At 47.0% G+C, this 18,950-nt stretch overlaps 1 protein-coding gene across 1 annotated transcript in view; it reads left to right on the forward strand.

The window, feature by feature from the left end:
* LOC116978251 (solute carrier family 22 member 5-like) overlaps positions 1-18,950 on the forward strand; it is a 65,849-nt gene that overhangs the window by 34,268 nt on the left and 12,631 nt on the right. The window contains exons 3-5 of the mRNA XM_033029252.1: positions 12,199-12,353; positions 12,953-13,124; positions 18,368-18,494. Coding sequence (XP_032885143.1) covers positions 12,199-12,353; positions 12,953-13,124; positions 18,368-18,494 — 454 coding nt within the window. The remainder of the gene's footprint in view (positions 1-12,198; positions 12,354-12,952; positions 13,125-18,367; positions 18,495-18,950) is intronic.

Here is an 18,950-nt window from a genome sequence, read left to right on the forward strand (position 1 = left end):
GGGTGGGGGGGGGGGGGGGGGCTTTCTGGAGTTCTATTGTGTGCCGAAGAGACTGGTTTCCAGAGGGCTAGTTTTTATTTTAATACCAACCACATTTACTTTTCAAACCAACCACATTTACTTGTCAAACCAACCTCATTTTCTTTTCAAACCAACAACATTTTCATTTTCAAACAAACCACATTTTCATTTTAAAACAAACCACAATAATCATTTTCAAACCTACCACATTTTCTTTTTCAAACAAACCTAATTTTCATTTTCAAACCAACCATATGTTCATTTACAAACCAACCACATTTTCTTTTCAAACCAACCACATTTTCTTTTCAAACCAACCATTTTCTTTTCAAACTAACCACATTTTCTTTTCAAACCAACCACATTTTCTTTTCAAACCAATCACATTTTTGTTTCAAACCAACCACATTTTCATTTTAAAATTTAATTTTCGAACCACATTAAGGGCACTCACAGGTCAGTAAAACCACACTCACAGTTTTGTAGACACGTGTTCAGTGTTCAGTTGATTCACAGCTCAGACTGAGAGTCGTGACCTCTCACTCCCCATCTTGAAGCAACGAAGGCACATCCACACTTCCGGGTTTTATAGTCCCTCCCCCCTCCCACCGGAAGGGGCGTGGCCTTCATGGTGTGATTAACAGGAGAGAGAATCTCAACACTTTTTAAACATTAATAAGTCTTTTATTTTTCATCGATGGGAAAAATTATCTTGCCCTGACAGCTGGAGGGGGACTCTGAGTAAGATGGCCAAAAATCACAGCCGTAAGTGGCATCTTTTTCTAAAATCAATATGCAGTGCAACAGGAAGTGCTCAAGTTTAGACATTTAATTATATATATGTCCCAGATAGAGCAATGAAATTCTTACTTGCAGCAGCACAACAGAATATGCACATTTAGTACGATGCTTTTAACCATATAACCATATAACAATTACAGCACGGAAACAGGTCATCTCGACCCTTCTATTCCGTGCCGAACACGTATTCTCCCCTAGTCCCATATACCTGCGCTCAGACCATAACCCTCCATTCCTTTCCCGTCCATATAACTATCCAATTTATTTTTAAATGATAAAAACAAACCTGCCTCCACCACCTTCACTGGAAGCTCATTCCACACAGCCACCACTCTCTGAGTAAAGAAGTTCCCCCTCATGTTACCCCTAAACTTCTGTCCCTTAATTCTCAAGTCATGTCCCCTTGTTTGAATCTTCCCTACTCTCAGTGGGAAAAGCTTATCCACGTCAACTCTGTCTATCCCTCTCATCATTTCAAAGAGCTCTATCAAACTCTATATAACTCTATATAATTTCTATAGAAATTAGGTGCAGGAGTAGGCCATTCGGCCCTTCGAGCCTGCACCGCCATTCAACATGATCATGGCTGATCATCCAACTCAGTATCCCGTACCTGCCTTCTCTCCATACCCTCTGATCCCCTTAGCCACAAGGGCCACATTTAACTCCCTCTTAAATATAGCCAATGAACTGGCCTCAACTACCCTCTGTGGCAGAGATTCACCACTCTCTGTGTGAAAAAAGTTTTTCTCATCTCGGTTTTAAAGGATTTCCCCCTTATCCTTAAGTTGTGACCCCTTGTCCTGGACTTACCCAACATCGGGAACAATCTTCCTGCATCTAGCCTGCCCAACCCCTTAAGAATTTTGTAAGTTTCTATAAGATCCCCTCTCAATCTCCTAAATTCTAGAGTATAAACCAAGTCTATCCAGTCTTTCTTCATAAGACAGTCCTGACATCCCAGGAATCAGTCTGGTGAACCTTCTCTGCACTCCCTCTATGGCAATAATGTCCTTCCTCAGATTTGGAGACCAAAACTGTACGCAATACTCCAGGTGTGGTCTCACCAAGACCCTGTACAACTGCAGTAAAACCTCCCTGCTCCTATACTTAAATCCTTTTGCTATGAAAGCTAACATACCATTCGCTTTCTTCACTGCCTGCTGCACCTGCATGCCTACTTTCAATGACTGGTGTACCATGATACCCAGGTCTCGCTGCATCTCCCCTTTTCCTAATCGGCCACCATTTAGATAATAGTCTGCTTTCCTGTTTTTGCCACCAAAATGGATAACCTCACATTTATCCACATTATACTGCATCTGCCAAACATTTGCCCACTCACCCAGCCTATCCAAGTCACCTTGCAGTCTCCTAGCATCCTCCTCACAGCTAACACTGCCCCCCAGCTTAGTGTCATCCGCAAACTTGGATATTGCCTTCAATTCCCTCATCCAGATCATTAATATATATTGTAAATAGCTGGGGTCCCAGCACTGATCCTTGCGGTACCCCACTAGTCACTGCCCGCCATTGTGAAAAGGACCCGTTTACTCCTAATCTTTGCTTCCTGTTTGCCAGCCATTCTCTATCCACATCAATACTGAACCCCCAATGCCGTGTGCTTTAAGTTTGTATACTAATCTCTTATGTGGGACCTTGTCAAAAGCCTTCTGGAAGTCCAGATACACCACATCCACTGGTTCTCCCCTATCCACGCTACTAGTTACATCCTCGAAAAATTCTATAAGATTCGTCAGACATGATTTACCTTTCATAAATCCATGCTGACTTTGTCCAATGATTTCACCACTTTCCAAATGTGCTGCTATCCCATCTTTAATAACTGACTCTAGCAGTTTCCCCACTACCGATGTTATACTAACTGGTCTGTAATTCCCCGTTTTCTCTCTCCCTCCTTTCTTAAAAAGTGGGGTTACGTTTGCTACCCGCCAATCCTCAGGAACTACTCCAGAATCTAAAGAGTTCTGAAAGATTATTACTAATGCATCCACTATTTCTGGAGCTACTTCCTTAAGTACTCTGGGATGTAGCCTATCTGGCCCTGGGGATTTATCGGCCTTTAATCCATTCAATTTACCCAACACCACTTCCCGACTAACCTGGATTTCACTCAATTCCTCCAACTCCTTTGACTCGCGGTCCCCTGCTATTTCCGGCAGATTATTTATGTCTTCCTTAGTGAAGACGGAACGAAAGTAGTTATTCAATTGGTCCGCCATATCCTTGTTCCCCATGATCAACTCACCTGTTTCTGACTGCAAGGGACCTACATTTGTTTTAACTAATCTCTTTCTTTTCACATATCTATAAAAACTTTTGCAGTCAGTTTTTATGTTCCCTGCCAGTTTTCTTTCATAATCTATTTTTCCTTTCCTAATTAAGCCCTTTGTCTTCCTCTGCTTGTCTCTGAATTTCTCCCAGTCCTCTGGTATGCTGCTTTTTCTAGCTAATTTGTATGCATCATCCTTCGCTTTGATACTATCCCTGATTTCCCTTGTTATCCACGGATGCACTACCTTCCTCGATTTATTCGTTTGTCAAACTGGGATGAACAATTTTTGTAGTTCATCCATGCAGTCTTCAAATGTCTTCCATTGCATATCCACCGTCAACCCTTTTAGAATTAATTGCCAGTCAATCTTGGCCAATTCACGTCTCATACCCTCAAAGTTACCTTTCTTTAAGTTCAGAACCATTGTTTCTGAATTAACAATGGCACTCTCCATCCTAATGAAGAACTCAACCATATTATGGTCACTCTTGCCCAAGGGGGCACGTACAACAAGACTGCTAACTAACCCTTCCTCATTACCCAATACCCAGTCTAAAATAGCCTGCTCTCTCGTTGGTTCCTCTACATGTTGATTTAGATAACTATCCCGCATACATTCCAAGAAATCCTCTTCCTCAGCACCCCTGCCAATTTGATTCACCCAATCTATATGCAGATTGAAGTCACCCATTATAACCGTTTTGCCTTTGTCGCACGCATTTCTAATTTCCTGTTTGATACCATCTCCAACTTCACTACTACTGTTAGGTGGCCTGTACACAACACCCACCAGTGTTTTCTGCCCCTTAGTGTTTCGCAGCTCTACCCATACTGATTCCACATCCTCCAAACTAATGTCCTTCCTTTCCATTGCGTTAATCTCCTCTCTAACCAGCAACGCTACCCCACCTCCTTTTCCTTTCTCTCTATCCCTCCTGAATATTGAATATCCCTGGATGTTCAGCTCCCAGCCTTGGTCACCCTGGAGCCATGTCTCCGTGATCCCAACTATATCATGATTCCTGGGATGTCAGGACTGTCTTATGAAGAAAGACTGGATAGACTTGGTTTATACTCTCTAGAATTTAGGAGATTGAGAGGGGATCTTATAGAAACTTACAAAATTCTTAAGGGGTTGGACAGGCTAGATGCAGGAAGATTGCTCCCGATGTTGGGGAAGTCCAGGACAAGGGGTCACAGCTTAAGGATAAGGGGGAAATCCTTTAAAACCGAGATGAGAAGAACTTTTTTCACACAGAGGGTGGTGAATCTCTGGAACTCCCTGCCACAGAGGGTAGTCGAGGCCAGTTCATTGGCTATATTTAAGAGGGAGTTAGATGTGGCCCTTGTGGCTAAGGGGATCAGAGGGTATGGAGAGAAGGCAGGTACGGGATACTGAGTTGGATGATCAGCCATGATCATATTGAATGGCGGTGCAGGCTCGAAGGGCCGAATGGCCTACTCCTGCACCTAATTTCTATGTTTCTATGTTTCTATAATCATTAATGGCTATCTGCACGTTCAACTCATCCACCTTATTACGAATACTCCTTGCATTGAGACACAAATCCTTCAGGCTTGTTTTTACAACGCTCTTACCCCTTATACAATTATGTTGAAAAGTGGCCCTTTTTGATTTTTGCCCTGGTTTTGTCTGCCTGCCACTTTTACTTTTCACCTTGCTACCTATTGCTTCCTCCCTCATTTTACACCCCCTGCCTCTCTGCTCTTGTACCCATCCCCCTGTTTAATCTTACTATTTTACTTCGGAGTCACGTGAGTGATTCCGTGAAGAGTTCAAAGCTCTGTGATTTCATGCCGCAGATTCAAATCCAGGCATCTCACTGCATCGATTGACTCAGAATGAGTGAATAATCAACAATGCATTAAGCATAACATTGATTGAAATGTATTAATGGCTTATGTGAATAAAGCAATCAATAGCAACCCCTCTATGTCAGGAGAGGCTAAAGTGAACGCAAAACAGAATGGGCAAAACAGCCCTGGTCAGCAATCAGCCTATGGTAAAAAAAAAATTGAAATGCATTCACTTGACCATCATGCGGTCGCGAGGATATGGCTGATGAGAACGTCCATTGTCCTGACCGCTGACGTTGATACCGTCCTGATGGAATGAGATATAAACTCGTCAGTGTCTATACGTGCATAAAACCAGAACCTGCTTCAGCCACATTGAAATAGTCTGAACTGACTATCCCTTGTGTGACTGTTTGTGGCTAAACCGAATGCTGGTTCCACACCTCGTAGGGTTCTAGTGGCCTTGATATAATATGGCAAACCTGCCCTCACACATAGACGTGAGTCCGGGGGGTATGTCGCAATACGATCTTAAATTCTGCCACCCTTGGTCTGCTCTGCTTGTGTCGATCAGAATGTAAAACGTAATGGCATCTGCAGCCATTTCCATCCTATCTAGACGCAGCTTCTGCAATGTCTGCCTCGCTGTGCTGATCCTAGTGTCATGATTAAGAATGTAGCTGGCTCTGGTGAAAAATTGTTAACCCAATGTCAATATCCCATATTACGTATACGTGTACTGGGAGAAACTTGTGTTAGAGACATCGTTTGCAACTCGATATCCGGGGTTGAAAAAACCCGACTGGAAAACGTCAGTAATCTGTACCAGATTAAATGTAACATTAACATGAAACAAACCCCTTTCCAATATCCTGAATAGGAATGTACTGCTTTTTTGGTGCTCTCCCTACAATCTGCAGTGAGCACCTGCATGTGCATTCAGAATGTGTAAATCAATAATATTTATTATACAGAGGCTGGTTTCCTAACTCACTGTTTGAACAAGCAAAGTTTTCGTTTTTTAAAGTAACCTTATATGGTTGTATTATCATGCCTGACGGAAGCAGGAAGCATGGCTGCACAGCCAGACAGATAGTACGAAAACTAAAGCGAGATCTTGCTGACTTTATTTCAAGACTTGTCTGATGAGGCAAAAAAGGAGAAAGCATAAAAGAAACATTCCTCCTTCTTGTGTCGAGAGTCTATCTCTCACCACTGTTACCACATATTTCTGCAATCAATGAAAAGCATGAACCATATTTTATAAATACTTTGGGATTCAACACTATTCTGTGTTGTCCTGAATCGGAACTTGATGATACACCCGTGGCAAGGAATTAGGTAAATATTACCGGATACTTTACTTGACTGCCATGTGGCTAACTTCTGCCACCACCGTAGTGTATCAACTTGAAGTTGGGCTTGTAGATTATGTATTTGCTCAATAGCCCTTTACCCATGGGATGCTTCTAGTGTCTTTAGCTAGGTTATACCAAGAACTGAAGACTTGGCAACTCATGCAAATCTTCAATTTTCCCATTTTAGAACTCTTAGCTGGAGCAATGCTGAATACTGTTTGTTCATCATTGTGACTTTGGTAGCTTCAGCTGGTCCTTGCATAAGCCTGCTAACAATCAACCACATGCTCATTAGAGAGATTGCAAATTTCGATTTGCACAGCTGAATCACAGCTACTATCTTGCCAATACTCTAGATGAATAGAATTCAGCTTCATGACATGTTTTAATTAACTCCAATCTGGTGCCCCAAATCGGAATCAGAACTAATCAATAGTTAAAGATACATCCCAACAATTACCAACAAGTCTAATTGGTAACAACTTAAAGTTAGCTGGATGGATGTCCAATTTCTCAAGTATAGTTTGAGACTGAACCGGTGGTTTTACAAATCAAGTGTCAGAATCTCATCCAGCCAAACATAACAAGTGTTTTCGAACTTTGAGTTCAAACACCTATTTTATAATTGTTTAAATAACCTTGGAATATAATTTATCCCATTTTGCAATGTTTTACTGTTATTAATACAGTTAAACGACATTCTCCATTTTGCATAATGAACATGCCACTCCTGCCATCATTGCATGGGTGCTTTGCATGATCACTCTGCCCAATTTAGAGCCTGTCTTGAAATGACAATTCTGGCTCTAATTCCAGCCTTAGCTTGGAATGCTATTATTGTGTCTCAGCTGATGGCAAAGCTTTTATCGTTTGTATGTTGCTCAAACAAGTGTAAATATTACCAACTTGTGAATGGTCCACTTACCCACGTTTCGGAGTGCCAGACCCACCTTGTTGATTAGGACTGGCAGGGTGCGTGGAACCTGTGCCCAGCTGTTATGGTACCACCAGCTTCAGTGAACTGCCCACTGCCGATGAAGGCATAGGATGCATTGTCGCCAAACTGATGAAGCTCTGTTCATCCGTGGCCCTGCTACAGAGCGCCAGCTGCGCATCTGAGTCGACGGCCGGCTTGTTGCTGGTCCAAACCCGGAATCTGCATCTCTTTTGTAGGGATACCTTTCCTCAGATTTGTCGACCTCCAGTGGCTTAACCTTCCTGCGTCTTGGACAGCAGCTTCATTTCCTGGGCACGCATGTCCACCTGACGCCATATCACCTGGTTTACAGCCGGCACCTTGAGTAACTCGCAGTTCCCCGGGGTCTCGTGTTTCTTTGCGGTCTCATCCATCGTGAGCTCCTGTAGCTGATGGGAGACTAAGTAATTTATCGTGGAAGCCAACTCATCTCCCAGTGGTTCTCCTGACTCTGACGAGACAGCGAATCGTACTGCCAGGGATGGGACATTTGGCAGCTGCCGTTCTTCGCCTGGATTGAACTCGCCGTCAGAGTCGGGGTCAGAACTCAGCTGACCCATGGCACGCGCCTCATCAATGAGGGTGCTATCAAGCAGCCATTTACTAGGTGTTGCTGGCGTGGCCTCTTCTCCAGCCTACCGCCGACACCACTCCTGCTCTTGGAGTGTGCCCTGGGGAAACAACCTCCGCAAGAGGTGCTCCATTTGGGATAACCGTTGAAAAAACGGTATCCAGCCCCATCCTCCCCATTTTACCTCTCTCCCCCATCCTCAAGACCTCTGCACTTAGGACGCTGATGTCGTTTCGTTGACGCGTGCTCGGCTGCCCGATCGCTTCCCCCTCGCCCCCTCCTCCTAATCTACACATCCCTTCTCCTCCCCCACCCACACCCCGGGGCCTGAATCCTGCAGCCTGGAGCCTCCCCCACCCTCTCCCTCCTGCTGCCAGTCGCGTCGCTCGCAAGGCCTTTGAAAAACACACGCCGCCACGAGAGAGCGAGTGATTATTGCGTTCAAGAACCAGCCCTCACCTCTGACGATGCGCACCCCACCCCTCAAATTCTCCCCACTCCCTCTACCCCATCCGCTCCCTCTCCGCCCCCTCACGCTCCCTCTCCCCCTTCCTCTCGTCCGTTCCTCTCTCCCATCCCTTCCCCCCTCTCTCCACCCACTCCCCCATCTGCACCTCTCTCCCCCTCCCTACCCATTCTTCCCCCCTTTCAACCCTCTCTCCCTCCCTCCCCCTCTGTACCCCCTTTCCCCTCTTCCCCCCCCTCTCCCCTCCCCCTCTCTCCCATCTCACACCCTCCCTTCCCCCCACCTCTACCCCTCCCTTCCCCCCCACCTCTACCCCTCCCTTCCCCCCCACCTCTACCCCTCCCTTCCCCCCCCACCTCTACCCCTCCCTTCCCCCCCCCACCTCTACCCCTCCCTTCCCCCCCCCACCTCTACCCCTCCCTTCCCCCCCCCTCTCTATCCCCTCCCTCCCGGTCCCCCCTCCGTATCTCCCCCCTCTCCCCCGCCCTCCTTCCCCCTCACTCTCCCCCCCCCTCCCTCCTTCCCCCTCCCCCCTCCCCCCTCCCCTCTCCCTCTCCCCCCTTCCTGTCCCTCCCCTTCCTGTCCCTCCCCTCCCTGTCCCTCTCCCTCCTTCCCTCCCCCCCCTCCCTCCCCCCTCCCTCCCTCTCTCCCCCCTCCCTCCCTCTCTCCCCCCTCCCTCTCTCCCTCCTCCCTCCCTCTCTCCCCCCTCCCTCCCTCTACCGCATGTTCGGGGAACAGACCCAACGGGTCTGCACTTGGTCTAGTATATATATATATAAACACACACACACACATATATATCTATCTATCTATATTACTAAAACTCTCATCTTGACCGCTTCCTGTTGCTCTGTATATTGATTTTAGAAAAAACGCTGTCACTTACGGCTGTGATTTTTGCCCATCTTACTCAGAGACCCCCTCTGCTGCGTAGGACAAGAGGATTTCTTCTATCGATGAACAATAAAAGAGTTATTAGTGTTTAAAAAATGTTGAGATTCTCTCTCCTGAAGGCCACGCCCCTGCTGGAGGGACTTTAAAACCCGGAAGTGTGGAGTTCTCTGCAAGATGGGGAGCAAGAGCTGTGTTGCCTTTGGTTTGAAAGTGCTGAAGCTGTGTAGCCTTTGGCTTGAAAGTGCTGAAGCTGTCTAGCCTTTGGTTTGAAAGTACTGAAGCTGTGTGGTCTTTGGTTGGAAAGTGCTGAAGCTGTGATGCCTTTGGTTTGAAGGTGCGAGAGCTGCCTTGCCTAATTAAAGCTGCCTTGCCTAATTAAAGCTGCCTTGCCTTCTATATATAATTAAAATTTAATCTTGACCACTTCCTGTTTGCGCGTTATATTGATTTAGGAAAAAACGCTACCATGTAGGGCTGTGATTTTTGGCCATCTTACTCAAAGTCCCCCTCCACTCATCAGGTGCCGAGGATTTTTCCCATTGATGAAAAATAAAAGAGTTATTAGTTTTTTTTAAATGTTGAGATTCTCTCTCCTGTCAATCACGCAATGAAGGCCACGCCCCTTCTGGTGGGAGGGGGAGGGACTATAAAACCCGGAAATGTGGGCGTGGCTCAGTCTCTGCAAGATGGGGGATGGAGAGGTCACGACTCACTGTCATTAGTGGCCTTGCACCTGCTTGAAGTGGTATGAAACTGCACTTGAATTTGGTGGCCCGCCACCCTGCTTGAAATGGAATTTCAAGGAATAGCCGTGAGTCAACTGCCAGCCCACCAGCCGTGAGTGAGTGAGCTGCCAACACAACAGGCTTGAGTGACTGAGCCGCCAGCCCAAGAATCCATTCGGCCCACAATGTCCATACTAGCCCTCTGGAAACCAGTCTCTTCAGCGCACAACACCCATACTAGCGCTCCAGAAAGCCCCCCCACTGGCCACCAATATTGGAATTAGTGGAGAGGTGGAATATTGCGTTGGGGGACCAGCCCTACCGTGTGATGCTGGGACCCAACGGGTCCCACTTAGTCATACACATAAAAAACAAACAAACCAAAATAGTGCAATAATAACAATAATAGTCACTGAAGTTCAGAGCTTATTTGAGATTGTGGCATTTAATAGCCTGATGGCAGTAGGGAAGAAGCTGCTCCTGAACCTGAAAGTTGCAGTTTCAGGCTCCTGTACCTTCTTCGTGATGGCAGGGGTGAAATGAGAATTTCTGATCCGGTAAAATCCCTTTGAAGGTGGGGGAGATCAGAACCTGTGATGGACAGGGCAGTGTTCACAACATTTGCAGTCTTCTTTGCTCCTGGGCATTCAAGTTGCTAAAACAGGCCATGATGCAACCAGTCAACATAATCTCTACTGTACACCTGTTTATAATATACTTACCTTAACAAATCTTAGGGGTGGCACAGAGGCGCAGTGCTAGAGTTGCTGCGTTTCAGTGCCGGACACCCAGGTTCGATCCCGACCATGGGTGCTGTCTGCATGGAGTTTGTACGTTCTCCCCGTGCATGCGTTGTTTTTGCCGATTGCTCCAGTTTCCTACCAAAGACGTGCAGGTTTGTAAGTTAATTGTCTTCGGCAAGTGGTCCCGAGTGTGTAGGATAAAACTAATGTATGGCGATTGCTGGTCAGCATGAACTCGGTGGACCGAAAGATAATAGACAATAGGTGCAGGAGTAGGCCAGCACCGGCATTCAATGTGATCATGGTTGATCATCCCCAATCAGTACCCTGTTCCTGCCTTCTCCCCATATCCCCTGACTGCGCTATTTTTAAGAGCCCTATCAGCTCTCTCTTGAAAGCATCCCGAGAACCTGTCTCCACTGCCATCTGAGGCAGAGAATTCCACAGACTCACCACTCCTTGTGAGAAAAAGTGTTTCCTCGTCTCCGTTCTAAATGGCTTATCCTTATTCTTAAACTGTGGCCTAGTTTCTGAACTCCCCCAACATCGGGAACATGTTTCCTGCCTCTAGCGTGTCAAACCCTTAACAATCATATATGTTTCAATGAGATACCCTCTCATCCTCCTAAACTCCAGTGTACAAGCCCAGTTGCTCCATTCTCTCAGCATATGACAGTCCCGCCATCCCGGGAATTAACCTTGTAAACCTACGCTGCACTCCCTCAATAGCAAGAATGTCCTTCCTCAAATTAGGGGACCAAAACTGCGCACAATACTCCAGGTTTGGTCTCACTAGGGCTTTGTACAACTGCAGAAGGACCTCTTTGCTCCTATATTCGATTCCTCATGTTATAAAGGCCAACATGCCATTCGCTTTCTTCACTGCCTGCTGTACCTGCATGCTTACTTTCATAGACTGATGTACAAGGACCCCCAGATCCTGTTGTACTTCCTTTTCCCAACTTGACACCATTTAGATAGTAATCTGCCTTCCTGTTTTTGCTACCAGTGGACAACCTCACATTTATCCGCATTAAACTTCATCTGCCATGCATCTGCCCACTCCCCCAACATGTCCAAGTCACCCTGCATTCTCATAGCATCCACCTCACGGTTCACACTGCCACCCAGCTTTGTATCATCTGCAAATTTGCTAATATTACTTTGAATCGCTTCATCAAAATCATTGATGTATATTGTAAATAGTTGCGGTCCCAGCACCGAGCCTTGCTGTACCCCACTAGTCACTTCCTGTCATTCTGAAATGGACCAGTTAATCCCTACTCTTTGTTTCCTGTCTGCCAACCACTTCTCTATCTATGTCCGCACTCTACCCCCAATACCATGTGCCCTCATTTTGCCCACTAATCTCCTATGTGGGACCTTATCAAACGAGGCCTGTTTCCATGCTGTGTCTCATAACTAAACTAAGCTGAATGTGTTCAAATACATGCATATGTTTACGTGGATACTTTGGTCAGTAAGCGTGCAGTTCTGTATATAATTGAAAGCTTTATTCTGTTTTCCAGGTTTGGGAGGAAGATTGTTTTGTTTGGAACTATGGGGGTACAGATTTTATTCAATCTGCTTATCACATTGTCACCCAGCTGGGAAATCTTCTGCCTGATCAATTTCCTCAGAGGCATCGGTGAGATTTCAAACTATGTGACTGCGTTTGTGCTTGGTAAGTTTCATTCATGGAAGTTACATTCATGCTATTTCTTCGCTCTTTTTCTACATTTAATTATTCAGTTTTGATTGCGATCAGATCTCTCGGAGAAAATACACGCTATCACAGGTAGAACATACAAACTCCGTACAGACAGCATCCTTAGTCAGGATTGAACCCGTGTCTCCGACTCTGAAAGCACTAGAAGGCAGGAACTCTACCGCTGCGCCACCGTGTCGGGCTATTATGTATGGCAATATCTTACTGATCAATATGGAGAAAATGAATTCCACTGCAATTTGGTACACATGATTAAAAAATGTATCATTAAACCATTATCAAAGAGGCTAGATGTTGTCAGAGACATTCAAATGCCCTGACACATGATTAAAAATAAAACTTTGTTCTCTATTATGTGCTGCTTTTTAATACATCTTGGTGCTGTTTGATAAGTGGCCTCATTAAGGTGGAATTCTTCAAGCTTCAAATGGCTTGGTTTGTGGTTAAGCAGGTAATTTAATGTTGGCAACTTTTAGTTGAATATAAAAGTTCCTGAGGGGCAGTGAATGAAAATGAACTCACGAATCACTGAACCTTGTTATATTCTCTTGCAGGATCTGAACTTCTACAGAAATCCATTCGAATTACATACTCTACACTTGGAATTGGCTGTTTTTATGCCGTGGGTTACATGATGCTGCCTTTTATTGCCTATTTCGTGAGAGGATGGAGAATGTTGATATTGATCCTGAGCCTGATCAGTTTGCTGTACATTCCTTTGTGGTGGTATGTAGAACTTTCAACCTGCAACCCAATTAATCAGTAGGTAATGACCTTACAATGCTGGTGTCACTGGGATAAATTCTGATCAAGATACCAAAATATGACCATCGAAAAACCCCCTCACCTGTATCTGTCTGAAGATAGGTCTCGACCTGTAAATCACCCATTCCTTCTCTCTAGAGATGCTGTCTGTCCCGCTGAGTTACTCCACCATTATGTGTCTATCTTTGGTGTAAACCAGCACCTACAGTTCCTTCCTACACATTTCAACCTATCACCTGCCAGTCGATAGTCTGTCCACTGTGTTGGAGATGGAGAAATCAAGAACAGGGAGAGAGGTGTCAGAGATGGTGCTGTAAGGTGACATTAGCTCCTCTCCTGTCCTCCAGGACCCCGTCTGCGGCTAGAGAAGATGCAAAGATCTTTGTCAAGGCTCCTGCAATCTCCTCTTTCAATAACCTGGGATATGTCCCATCAGGGCAGCACGGTGGTGCAGCGGTAGAGTTGTTGCCTTACAGAGCCAGAGACCTTGGTTTGATCCTCACTATGAGTGCTGTCTGTACGGAGTTTGTACATTCTCCCTGTGACCGTGTGGGTTTTCTCTGGGTTCTCCGGTTTCCTCCCACACTCCAAAGACATACAGGATTCATGCAATCTCCACTCAGACAGACCAGATGTCAGGACCATACTGGGGTCTCTGGCACTGTGAGGCAGCAGCTCTACCAGTTGCGCCCCTGTGCCACTCTTATTGTCCTGGTCTCTCGTTTAGATTCCTCTGCCCAGGAGATAAGCCTGCGTCCGTTTGTTTGCTTGTTCATTTGTCCCGGTTAAGGCGCTGTGCACACGGCAGCCAGCCAACGGTCGTTAGTCTTTTTATTATTTTTCTCACCTTTAATTTATTGTTAATTTCATGTTTTCATGTACCTTGTGTGTTATGACTGTTGGCAGATCAATTTCCCCCATGGGGATGAATAAAATTTTATCGTATCATATTGTTAAGAATATAGCGGTAGGTAGACAAAAATGCCGGGAAAGTCAGGTGTTGAGGCAGCATGTTTGAGAAAGAACTGCAGATGCTGGAAAATCAAAGGTAGACAAAAGTGCTGGAGAAACTCAGCAGGTGTGGCAGTATCTATGGAGCGAAGGAAATAGGCAACATTTTGGGCTGAAACCGTTGTTCAGACTGATGTAGGATGGGGGGGGGGGGGGGGGGGGGGGGGGGGGGTGGGAAGAAGAAAGGAAGAGGAGGAGCCAGAGGGCTGAGGGAGAGCTGAGAAGGGGAGGAGACAGTGAGGACTACCTGAAATTGGAGAAGTCAATGTTCATGCCGCTGGGGTATAAACTGCCCAAGCGAAATATGAGGTGCTACTCCTCAAATTTCCGGTGGTCCTCACTCTGGCCATGGAGGAGGCCCAGGACAGAAATGTCAGATTCGGAATGGGAGGGGGAGTTGAAGTGCTGAGCCACCGGGAGATCAGGTTGGTTATTGCGGATCGAGCAGAGGTGTTCGGCGAAGCTTGGTCTCACCGATGTAGATCAGCTGGCATCTAGAGCAGCAGATGCAATAGATGAGATTGGAGGAGGTGCAGGTAAACCTCTGTCGACCTGGAACGACTGCTTGGGTTCTTGAATGGAGTCAAGGGGGGAGGTAAAGCGACAAGTGTAGCATTTCTTGCGGTTGCAAGGGAAAGTGCCCGGGGAGGGGGTGGTACGGGTGGGAAGGGACGAATTGACCTGGGAGTTACGGAGGCAGCGGTCTTTGCGGAAAGCAGACAGGGAAGGAGATGGGAAGATGTGGCGAGTGGTGGGGTCACGTTGGAGGTGGTGAAAATGACGGAGAATTATTTGTTGTATGTAACGGCTAGTGGGGTGGAAGGTGAGGACTAGGAGGACTGTCCATGTTAAGAGTGGGGGGATGGGGAGTGAGAGCAGTGTTACGGGGTATGGAAGAAATCCTGATGAGAGCCTCATCTATAGTCGAAGAGGGGAACCCCCGTTCCCTAAAGTATGCGGACATCTCTGATGCCCTGGTTTGGAACACCAATGCAGTCGTCAATGTAGCAGAGGTAGAGTTCGGGGATAGGGTCACGGTACGCCTTGAACAATGATTGTTCGACATACCCGACAAAGAGGCAGGCATAGCTGGGGCCCATGCGCGTGCCCATGGCTAGACCTTGGATTTGGAGGAAATGGGAGGAGCCAAAGGAAAAGTTGTTGAGGGTAAGGACCAGCTCCGCTAGGCGGAGGAGAGTATTTGTAGATGGGGATTGGATGGTTCTGCGGTTGAGGAAGAAACGGAGGGCTTTAAGACCCTCCTGATGGGGAAAGGAGGTGTAGAGTGACTGGATATCCATGGGGAAGATGAGGGAGTGGGGGCCTGCAAAACAGAAGTCCTGGAGGAGTCGAAGAATGTGTGAGGTGTCTTGGACATAGGTTGGGAGGGATTTGATCAGGGGGGATAGGATGGAGTCGAGGTATGTGGAAATAAGTTTGGTGGGACAAGAACAAGCAGAAACAATAGGTCTGCCAGGGTAGTCAGGTTTGTGGATTTTGGGGAGAAGGTAAAATCGGGCCATGCGGGGCTGGGGAACTATGAGGTTGGAGGCTTGGGAGGGCAGGGAGCTGGAAGTGATGAAGCCAGTGATGGTGTTTGAGATAATGGCCTGGTGCTCTTCTGTGGGGTCATGGTCCAAGGATAAGTAGGAGCAGGTGTCTGAGAGTTGGCGCCTGGCCTCAGACCCGTAAAGGTCAGCGCGCCAGACTACCGCGGCACCTCCCTTGTCGGCAGGTTTGATCACCCAGTCGGGATTGTTGAAGTGTGAGTGGACGGCTGTGCATTCAAGGGGGGAGTGGTTAGGATGAGAAAGGGGAATGGAGAAGTTGTGGCGGTTGTTGTCCTGCCAGCAGTTTAAAATAAAAAGGTCTAAAGCAGGTAGATGGCCATGAGGGGGAGTCCAAGAGGAGGGGGTCTGTTGGAGACGGGAGAATGGGTCATCACTGGGGGGTGTGGACTCTTTCCCATGGAAAAACGTTTAAATGCAGAGGTGAAGGAATAAGAGCTCCAAATCGTGGCAGACGCAGAACTCATTGAGGTGGGGGCGGAGGGAAACAAAGGTGAGGCCTCTGTTGAGGACAGACCATTTGGTATCAGAGAGGGGGAGGTCAGGGGGGATGGTGAACACATGGCAAGGATGGGGGTTGTGGCTGGAGGAAGCCAGTTGAATGGACTGAGGCGTTGTCTGGTAGGGGGGTGATGGGTGGTCAGGAAGGAGTGGGGTATGAGGACTATAGTGTGGGTGGGGAGGAGCTGGGGTCACATGGAACAACCACTGAGGTTCCCTGTGTTGGGGGGGGCACTAGGATCCAGCGCAGTCAAACCCGTAGTGTGAGGGTGGGTCTGCAGCATGGAGACTTCAGGCCCGGTGCTGTGCCGAGGACTTAGATAAGGTGGCGGCTGCGGCCTGCTGGTGGGCAGCGGAGAACAATCCTTGTTCAAGGCGTACCGTGACCCTATCCCCAAACTCTACCTTCGCTACATTAACAACTGCATTATTGCTACCTCCTGCACCCATGCAGAACTCACTGACTTCATCCATTTCACCAGCAACTTCCATCAGGCACTGAAATTCACCTGGACCATTTCCGACATCTCACCACCGTTTCTGGATCTCACTATCTCCATCGCAGGTTATAGACTACTGACCGACATCTACTACAAACCCACTGACTTCCATGGCTATCTGGACTACACTTCTTCCCACCCTGCTTCCTGTAAGGACTCTATACGCTACTCCCAATTCCTCAGTGTACGCCGCATCTGCCCACAGGATGAGGTGTTCCAAACCAGGACATCGGAGATGACCTCATTCTTTAGGGAACGGGGGTTCCCCTCTTCGACTATAGATGAGGCTCTTACCAGGGTCTCCTCTATATCCCGTAGCTCCGCTCTCACTCCCCATCCCCCCCACTCATAACACGGACAGAGTCCCCTTGTCCTCACCTTCCACCCCACCAGCCGTCACATACAACAGATAATCCTCCGACATTTTCGCCACCTCCAACAGGATCCCATCACTGGCCACATCTTTCCATCTCCTCCCCTTTCGGCTTTCCACAGAGACCGCTCCCTCCATAACTCCCTGGTCAAATCGTCCCTTCCCACCCAAACCACCCCCTCCCCCAGTACTTTCCCTTGCAACCGCAGGAAATGCCACACTTGTCGCTTTACCTCCCCCCTCGACTCCATCCAAGGACCCAAGCAGTCTTTCCAGGTGAGGCAGAGGTTCACCTTCACCTCCTCCAACCTCATCTATTGCATCCGCTGCTCTAGGTGTCAACTGCTCTACATCTGTGAGACCAAGCGCAGGCTTGGCGATCGCTTCGCCCAACACCCCCGCTCGGTTCGCATTAACCAACCCAATCTCCCAGTGGCCCAGCATTTCAACTCCCCCTCCCATTCCAAATCCGACCTTTCTGTCCTGGGCCTTCTCCATGGCCAGAGTGAGTCCCACCACAAATTGGAGGATCAGCACTTAGTATTTCGCTTGGGCAGTTTACAACCCAGCAATATGAACATTGACTTCTCCAATTTCAGTTAGTCCTTGCTTTCTCCCTCCTTCCCCTCACCAGCTCTCCCACAGCCTACTGTCTCCGCCTCTTCCTTTCTTCTTCCCGCCCCCCCCCCCCCCCACATCAGTCTGAAGAAGGGTCGCGATCCGAAACATCACCTATTCCTTCGCCCCATAGATGCTATCTCACCCACTGAGTTTCTCCAGCATTCTTGTCTACCTTCGATTTTTCCAGCATCTGCAATTCTTTCTTAAACAATAATATAGGGACATCCTCTGTCCTGGGTCTTCTCCAAAGCCAGAGTGAGTCCCACCGCAAATTGGAGGAGCAGCACTTCATATTTCGCTTGGGCAGTTTACACCCCAGCAGTATGAACATTGACTTCTCCAATTTAAGTTAGTCCTTGCTTTCTCCCTCCTTCCCCTCCCCAGCTCTCCCACAGCCTACTGTCTCCGCCTCTTCCTTTCTTCTTCTCGCACCCCCACCCCCACATCAGTCTGAAGAAAGGTCTCGACCCGAAACATGCTGCCTCACCCGCTGAGTTTCTCCAGCATTTTTGTCTACCTTCGATTTTTCCAGCATCTGCAATTCTTTCTTAAACAAGAATGTAGTGGGATTAATTTCATGTCCTTTGATGCTTCAAGAATTCTGTTACAGAATACCTTGTTTAATTCTAGGTTTATTCCTGAATCTCCACGCTGGCTACTGTCCAAGGGAAGGGTTAAGGAAGCTGAATCAATAATTCGATTCATGGCAAAGAAAAATGGCATCACTCCACCAGCAGTACTTTTCACCGACGATGAGGTATTGGGGCAAGACCATTTATTGCATTGCTACGTGGTTGTTCAGTTCTTTAATACAGAGCTCGGTTATTTTCATATCGAGTGGATGTGGAGAGAATGTTTCCACTTTTGGGAGAGTCTAGGATCAGATGTTGTAGTCTCAGAATTAAAGGACGTTCCTTTAAGAGGGAGATGAGGCAGAATTTCTTTGCCAGATCACAACTTAAGTTTAGGGTTGGATGAACAACTATACTCAACATCTCCCGAATCTATCTCCACATTCTTTATATTTGTAATCTCCTTTCCTTCTTGCTCTTTTTCCCCCTTTCTATTAGTTTATAGTCTCTCTTAAAAAAAGATTTAAAAAAATAAATCTTTATCATAGGCTGGTGAATGTGGATTTTTTTGCCGCAGAAGGCTGGTGAGGCCGTGAATGGATATTGTTAAGGCAGAGTTAGATAGATTCTTGATTAGTATG

The sequence above is a fragment of the Amblyraja radiata genome, chromosome 11 (genome assembly GCF_010909765.2).
Source record: "Amblyraja radiata isolate CabotCenter1 chromosome 11, sAmbRad1.1.pri, whole genome shotgun sequence".
Classification (NCBI taxonomy): domain Eukaryota; kingdom Metazoa; phylum Chordata; class Chondrichthyes; order Rajiformes; family Rajidae; genus Amblyraja; species Amblyraja radiata.